At 32.1% G+C, this 9,152-nt stretch overlaps 1 protein-coding gene across 1 annotated transcript; it reads left to right on the top strand.

Annotated features, from left to right (window-relative positions):
- Positions 1 to 1,310: 1,310 nt before the first annotated feature.
- On the top strand, positions 1,311 to 2,678 carry LOC140820473 (uncharacterized). Its single transcript, XM_073180768.1, has 4 exons — positions 1,311 to 1,456; positions 1,545 to 1,707; positions 1,979 to 2,084; positions 2,393 to 2,678. Exons 2-4 carry the CDS (start codon positions 1,672 to 1,674, stop codon positions 2,560 to 2,562), a joined length of 312 nt encoding a protein of 103 aa, XP_073036869.1. The 5' UTR covers positions 1,311 to 1,456; positions 1,545 to 1,671; the 3' UTR covers positions 2,563 to 2,678.
- The last annotated feature ends 6,474 nt before the right edge of the window (positions 2,679 to 9,152 follow it).

The raw sequence follows: 9,152 nt of genomic DNA on the forward strand, positions 1-9,152 counted from the left end.
TTAATTGAGAAATTCACGCTATAAATTTGGATTTAAATCAACTTAAAAGTTAGCTCAACAAATAAGATTGTTCAAATCTCAATCTTAACATGATATCAGATCACATACCTATCTTATGTGTTGGACTGTTCGAAGTTGGGCAACTTGTAAAATTCACGCTATAAATGTTCATTCTTGGACGTGAGAAAGATGTGTGTTAAGATATCTTACATCACTTTGATTAGAAAAAAAAACAAATACTAAAAAACAGATTATTTATTACATATTCATTTAGCAGAACAAAGTCGCCACGGCAATTCCACCTCCCGCTGGGTTCAAAACTTTGGGTTGTTGCAATAATAACTTGCATATGATTGACCTTGCCCTTGATTTGGACCTTTCTTAAAAAAGCCGGAAATAAAGGATCCGATTGGGCTTCCCGGTCCCATGGGCCTACTAATCACGTGAAGTGGTCGATTATATATTTGAAGTAAAGAATGGCCGACGTGGTTAGTACTAAAATCTACCCAATCTCCTCCCAACCAATCAGCTATCAGCTCCCACGTGGGACTACTGCTCTGATCACCACCCTTATCACTGTTGAAAGCCCCCCAGCCGTCGATTTTTTTGGTTTTCAGTCTCCAGCCATCGATTTTTTTGTGTTCAGTCCCTGAGTACTTTTTTAGTACCACATTTCCATATGAAGTGTACCACATTTTGTATGACATAGTACCACAATTTTGTGGGTAGGGAGTGAACCCAAAAAAATGTTTTGATTGGGGATTTTTCACCAACTTCTCAAAAAAAAAACTCAGAAATTGAAAAGTCCCCAAAAGTATTTAGAAAGTCTCGAAAAGTTATTTTCATGATAGAGTCCATCAAGAGATCACCTCATTTACGCGTAGCTTGTGAGATGTCATCTAGGAAGCCATCTAGACCGACCTCCCAAACGCTCGTAATCTCGTCAATCAGAAAGAGGTGGTCGACCTCCTTGACCGATCTCCCATCATGAACGGGACCGACCTCCATATCATGGTAGCGTGTCGATTGTGATTATCTCGGCCGAGCTCCCGAGTCGAGCTCCACCGGGTCCAGGCTATTGACACGGGCTCGTGCCTAGAAGAGCTGTCACTCAGACATTAATGGGTAACCCACAGAAATAAAGTCCAAAAAAGTATAGTTCGCGAATATTTAATCTAATCTTGTCCTAGATTCTGAGAATCTAGACCTACCAAATCAAGATTTTATTTTTCTTTTATAAATAACATATTTCATTCATTGTACGTCAGAACAACCTTTCGACCCCTCCTAACATTCTTATTTGTGCTTCCAGATTTCGAAAGTATGATCCGAACTTCTGAATTGAAGATCCGATCTCCCGACTACCATCCCGGATTTTAGCAAGTCAACTTTCATTAAAATACAGTATTCCCAACAAATGCGGTGGCCCTATTATGGCTTCGTTCCTGTCTATTATGTATGAAACAATATATAATGTCAACATCATCGTTCATCCTTTGTTTTCATATTCCAACGTTTTCAACATCTGGCTTCCATTAATGTAGGTTTTTGGAGGTATTTTAATTTATGTAACCCCATCATTTCCGATATTTCTAAATTTTCTCACCAACCCCTCTTCTCGATCTCGATCAAGAAAAAGATTTGATTAAAATTTTGTGCAAGAACTCGATCATGGCATCAGACTCTTCTGCTCAATACATCCACACGGTAAGCTACTCGTTCTCTTTGTATTTGATGGGATTATGAAGTTCAAAGAAAAAACTAAAATATATATTCAGATTTGCTCTTCTTACAAATTTAAATTTGGTGGATCGGTACTTATTTCTCATGTGGCCTTTGAGATATATATATATATATATATATATATATATATATATATATATATATATATATATATATATATATATATATATTTACGGCAAAAATGGTACATAGTTTTTTTTGCGTAGAAAATTGATTGGGGTTCAAATTAAGACAGGTACAACACTTGATAGAGAAGTGCATAACTTTCAACATGAGCAAAGAAGAATGCATGGAAGCACTCTCCAAACATGCAAATATCCAGCCAGTCATTACTTCCACAGGTTGAAACTTTATTTTTCAAATTTACATATTATTTAAAAGGCAACATCTGGTGAGAACACATTATACGGGCCCGTAAGAAATTAACTTCTTCTAGCAACTACGTCGTATTTGTTATATCACAAATTTATTTATATTTATTTTGATTTTTCGAGGTGAAGCTCTACACTTTACAGTAAAACAATATATGAAAGTAGAAGATCTGAATGGCATCAAATGACCATATGTGTTGTTGAAGGAAATCATATATTTAATGCTTGAACAAAATAATAACAAATATATAAAATGTGTTTTAATTAATATATTGTAGTGTGGAAGGAGCTAGAGAAAGAGAATAAAGAGTTCTTTGAAGCCTACACCAAGAAAAGAGAGGAAAACACATCTGAAGTAACAGAGACAACTCGGAGACTCCACGACATACTATTGGATTCTTCTGATAAAGAAACAAAAGATGGGGAACGAGTCGATCGAGAACATTAGTACAACGTTGTATTATCATCCTATTCGACCAAATTCTAGATTGTAAATCTTTGAAGAATAATTGAATCCCAACTTTTGATTTTTAGGCTATAAATTTCATATATATTGTCATTTAACTTCTTCTTTTTTTCTGTCGTTTGTTTCTACGGATGAAGTTTATGACCGTGATAATGTTCAAAATTTCAAGAATCTTTTTGAATATTTTAAATATCTACTAAAAAAATAATATAATGGATGTTGATAGGAAATTTTGTCACGTCTTCAATTCCTTTTGTTTTTTGAAGTATTTCGACCTAATAGAAAGAGGAGCGCGGCAGAGTGAGAGTTGTGTTAACTGGGTTGGTGAAGCACGTGTGTGTCTTTGCCACATTTAGGGTCTGGTCAAAATTGGCCACATATTATTTCGATTTTATTATTATACTTAAAATGAAATTATTCAATTCAGTATTTGCATATCTGCAAAATAATTAATAAATAAAAGTGATCCTTTGAATGAGATTATTATTACTATTATTTTTTTACGTCAATCCATTTAATGCATCTTTAGGATAATTTTTTGACATCTCATTAACGGATGATAGGAGCAGTGAGGTCTCATTTTTATAAATTTAAATTAAATAAAAATGTATATAAAATATCATTGTATTCCAGTGAATTTTTCCGCACCTAAATTTGAGGTTGAGATATGTGTGTTTTATGAATATAAAATTGGTTTATTAATCAATTAAGTTTTAATTCTGTCACTTTATTTTATTTCTCGAGTCGTACAATTAATTAATTCATTTTCTCAGAACTTTTGTTTCCTCCAATACATATATTAAATTATGCGAAGAATACGGATATCAACACAAATTTTTGTACCTTTTTTGTCATATTCACCAACGAATTAGCTCCCTAGAAAGAGCAAATCAGACAAGAAAAAAATTGTTTGAGACGGTCTTGTAGATCGTATTTTGTTAGACGGATATTTTATTTGGGTCATTTATGAAAAAATATTATTTTTTTATGCTAAGAGTATTACTTTTTATGATGAATATCGATAGGATTGACCCGTCTCACAGATAAAGATTCGTGAGACCGTCTCACAAAAAACATATTCAAAAGAAAAATATTTATATTGTATTACACAAGAAATATAAAGAAAGATACGAAATTGTTTAGTGGTCAAGTGGACGACCTTTTAGATTCAGCAGTTGGCCTATGTTTTTTTTTTAAAAAAAATAATTCTATTGTAAAAAATTTAAATTTAAAGAGAGTCCCTCCAAGTAATACGAATTATTGGCCAATAAAATAAGAAATAAAAATTTTCGTTGAATTATGTCATATATATCTTCAATCAATCCAATTTGTTGCTGTAAATTTGGTTTTGTATGAAGTATTTTGTGGTGGAAATTATGTTATGTTCTATATCTACACTTATGTATAGTTACTATATTACAAAGGCTGAGTTCAATAGAGTAATTAATTTGTCATAGAGTGGGTCTCATGTGAGACCGTCTCACGGAACATAATCCGTGAGACGGATCAACCATACTCATATTCACAATAAAAAGTAAGACTCTTAGCATAAAAAGTAATACTTTTTCATGGGTGACCCAAATAAGAGATCCGTCTCACAAATACGATCCGTGAAACCGTCTCGCATAAAATTTTGCTTTTGTCATGTCATTTCTCACCCAAAATAACTTTCAATTCTATCCTAACATTCTATATAAACAGAGATTTTTTTTTTACTAGTACTTTTAACATATCCCATCAATCTTTTTTCACATTTCTATCACTAAAGATTTGGTAAATCAGTTTTTACTTATTTAATAATCAATTAAATATATAAAAAATTATATATAAAACAATTATTTGAAAAGTAAACATATATTATACATAACCAAATAAACATATATTAAATATAACGAGTCCCTCGTTATCGTCGGTGTCACTTCACTAATCGTTGTAATTTTCAGCAAAAAATAAAAATAAAAAAATCACAAAAACTTGTACAAGACCGTCTTATGAACCAATTTTGTTAGACGAATTTCTCACTAAACCCGATACATGGAACAATATTATTTTTTACGTCAAAGTTATTACTATTTTCATAAATATAGATTGTGTCATCTTTTCTTACAAATATAGATTTATGAGACCGTCTCACATTAAAATTATTCATAAATAATGTGTGCGTAAACATGCGTATAAAATTAATGTAAGTAAACAAATAATACTGAAAGAATGAAATAAGATATATGTTTTAAAAATTATCTCTTAAAAATAAAAACTTGACTGGCATTCAACGGGGCAAGAGAATATGATATGGAATCGATCAGTAGTGGGAGTAGGTCTCATGTGAGACCGTCTCACGGATATCAATCTGTGAGACGGGTCAACCCTACCCATATTCACCACAAAAAGTAGTACTCTTAGCATAAAAATCAATATTATTTCATGGATTACCCAAATAAAGATCCGTCTCACAAAATTTGACCCGTGAGACCGTCTCACACAAGTTTTTGCCCAATAGTGGATATTGATTTTTATAATATTTTGGTAGGGTTAGCCACGTTGAATTAATTTTTATTTATATTTGTTTTAATATGAATAATTATGTGTCGAGAACTGTATAATACGTTAAATCCAAAATTAAAATTATCGGTGTAAGTTTTGATTATTAGACTTTAATGTATCTAATAGGTTGTGAATCTTTAATATGTAGGGACATAAGTGTAGTTTCTGTTTTTACGAAGAACTAAAACAGAAATATCAGAAAATAATGAGAGACATTATTTATATACGAGTCATGGTCCATAGACTTGTAATCAATTTCCATATATTCTCTACTCAATTAAGAAAATAATTCAGAAGAGAAAGTTAAAATATTTCTCGATAAAAAGAGTTCAATATTATTGTTTCAGTACGTTTTTGCTTAAATTTGTAGTTAAATCCTTAATCATTTAGCATTACAAACAGAGTCGTTACTGTGTTCAATGTGATTTGAAGCGAAAATTTAAAAATGGTTATCTTGTTGCTTTAAATAATGCTAAAATTCAGTTAGCAAATAATAAATACACAAAAAACAATATATACATAAAAAACAAATCAATAAATATTTGAAATAATTACATAAATAATAATTGTATAGTTATTTCAACGAAAAACATATATATCAAATTTGTGTAATCCGGTGAAATCATTCAAGTTTGCCGAACACTGTAGGATCTTAAACTGATAAGAGTTGCAATTTGTTAACATATATTTGAAAAGTAAACATATATTAGTTGCAACTGTTACTTGGATATTTAACAAAATCTTATAGATAATATAAATATTTGAGAATAAATAATTCGAGTTTGCCAAACACTACAACATCTTAAAAAATGGTTGAAATTCAATACAATACTTCATCAAGCTAGTTAAAGACTAACTCGTTAACTTCTCCAAACTCAAAAATGCCCCAAAGTCTCTTGATATTATTTAAATTGTTCAAACCGAACTTGAAGAAAAGATCGAGTTTGATCAATTATAAACACAAAATAATCAGATTAGTCTTCTTTTTATTTAAATTGGGCCAATTTTTTTTTTTAATTTCAACAGTTCATCAACTCAAAATATATACGTTGGAGATCAATCTGCGGATTGGGGTGTACAACAGCAGCGGCAGGGCGGCGGATTTTTTCTGTGGCTCCAGGGCGCATACGGCGGAATCCGTACTCCTTCTGGGAGGATTCTGAACGTATACTCCTAGCGGCATCTACGCAGTTGGTGTTTATAAACCCTGATAATATATACCAGCAAAAAGATTGCAGACAGTACCACACTGTAACTGTAAGTAATCTTCATCTTCTTGACTTCTTCACTGAAAATTTGTGATCACTTATGCAGAAGAAACCAGTACTAATTATATGGCATAATATCATTTTTATGGAAACTCGTATCTAATTGGAAATTAGAATAAGATTTTTTAAATTTGGTTTTAGTGGAATATTTTAGTCCACCAACTACCAAGTTTATATATACGATCTGATTTTTTTTTTAAAAAAAAATTGTTTAAATTTCCCAGTAGATTCGGTTTTTTTTTAAAAAAAATTGACTTAATTTTTCTTGCATCATCATGTCTTTATATTTCACATGTTTCGAGTGTGTAATTAAAATGATATATGACGTTATTAACTCACGAGGTTTGCTTTGTCTTTGATTAAAATAGCAATGAATATGATGGCAACGGGCTGGGTTCCATATTAAACCCGACATGTTTGGGTTGGGTTAAATCCGGGGAAACAGGTCGACAAGCGGGTCCGGGGCGGGTAGATTGATAAATTATAATACATAGAAGGTACGAGTAACAAACTTCGTTGGAGGGTGATTAATTACTATATTGCATAAGAAGATTTGCGTTTGGGGAGGTAATATAGGAAGTTCCACAAAATTTGCATGCATTTGTATAATATGTAAATTAATGTATCGATAAAAATTATAATAATTTAGAAAAATGGAAATCGATTAACATTCAACGATGCACGAGAAGATTGCAGGGAAACGATCAATACATTAAAGTATAAATGATGTTATGCATAAGCCATGGCCAATTAGAATTTAATTTCATTGGCAGAAGGAGCTAGAGTGATTAATAGGGATGAGAATCAGGGGAGGGGGTCGTCCAGCGGCGGCTGCAGGATCGGCGGCACCGTGTCGTGGCCTTTTGACGGTCCTTCCGGAGGAATTGGTCCGTTCGGGAGGATTCCAAATGTAAACTTATCGACTTTTCTAACGAGACCACAACGGAAGTAAGTTTCATCTTCTATACCGTTGTTTCTGCAATTTTTGCTGAAAATTTGTGGTCACTTATGCAGAAGAGACCAGTATTTATATATGTGGCATGCAGAATATCATTTGTATGGAAATTTATATTTACTGGAAATTAGGATAAGATTTTTGAAATTAGGTCAAAGTCAGAGATTTTCATCTGTTTCTATAGAATCTCACATAATTATAAGAGATTTTCATAGACTTTTGTGATTTACTTTGAAAGATATTGGTAGACATTTAAAATAAATTTCATTAGATTCCACCTCTTTAGTACAAAAAAATGTTTTATGAACCAGGAACTGCTTCCATTTGTTCACTTGTAATATGTCTCATATTATCAATTTGACCAAAATAGCGACGAATTAAAAGTTAGTTTACCAAAACCAAACTTTGAAAACTCAATGAGACGTGCCCGTCAAACTAATCCAACTACGGCTCACCACTTCCCCGAGTGATAAGACCGGCGAGGCACCAGAATAGCAGTTATATCCGCCCACTTTGTAGGACCGAGCGGCGGTGTGGAAAATACTTTATGACCGTAATAATCCGCATCTAGTTAAGACAATGTATTTAGAGCCCGATCTTCGATTATCCTACCCGAGAAGATTAGAAGTCCTAATGTACTTGAAAATAAATATGTGAGATTCTGTAGACAGGAATACACATGCAAATCTTCATCCAGAATAGTTCCAGATATACAAAGATCTGTCTCATATCTGATACGTATCAGTGCAAATCAAGTAACATATACTATTTGAAGGAACTTTTCTACGATGTTACTGGCTCTTCCCATCTCTATAAAGACAAAAATTTATGTGAGACGGTCTCATGGGTCATATCTGTGAAACGGATATCTTATTTGGGTCACCCATGAAAAAGTATTACATTTTATGCTAAAAGTATTACTTTGTATTGTGAATATGGGTAGGGTTAACCCGTCTCACAGATTATGATCCGTGAGACGGTCTTACATGAGACTCACTCCTCTATAAATACACATTAATGCTCCACGATTTAATTCATTTACATATTGCTATAACTCGACACTACTCTCTTGCATTCTTAAATCTTATCCAAACATTGACTTAAGTATTGAAAATGGCACGCAAGAAACTTCTCCGGCGTCCCCTAAATTTTGTGTATCTGTACAAACCCTTCTAGGTTCAATATTGAGATCAGACCCGAGCCAAGAAGATTTCTGAGCCCCGAGTTCTTGAAAACTTCGCTCATCAGAATGAACTCGAGGTAAATTTTTTATTATATCAAATATGAATTATCACTATTTTGTATATATCGAACAAATTGGGTAGAGATCATTTTCAAGATCTTCCTTAATGCTTTGGATACTAGATCGTGAATATGATATACAATGTAATAATAAACTAGATCTGCATATATGTCGCATGTATAAAATAGTGGATACAATATAAATTTAAATATTTTAATTCATATTTTTTTTATAATAGAAACTAAACAGGAAATAAATAATCTCTAAAATCATATATATTTGAAGAAATGAAACAAAATTATAAGTAATTTTAAATTTTAAAAATAATTATTAATCTTCATTTTCTGAATACAAGAAGAAAAAAATGCACCATCTATACCGGAATTAGTTACTCTAATGTGTTCGCTCTTACAATTAGCATTAATAGACATACCAAAATTTTTATAAATACTCTTTGACTATTTAACACTCAACAACACACGAAAAGATGGCAAGGAATTGATCTATACATCAAAGCAATATGTTATTATTGCTGAGAAAAATCTCTTCCATAGGTAATGGA

This window comes from Primulina eburnea, unplaced genomic scaffold (assembly GCF_022965805.1).
Source record: "Primulina eburnea isolate SZY01 unplaced genomic scaffold, ASM2296580v1 ctg1064_ERROPOS200000, whole genome shotgun sequence".
Classification (NCBI taxonomy): domain Eukaryota; kingdom Viridiplantae; phylum Streptophyta; class Magnoliopsida; order Lamiales; family Gesneriaceae; genus Primulina; species Primulina eburnea.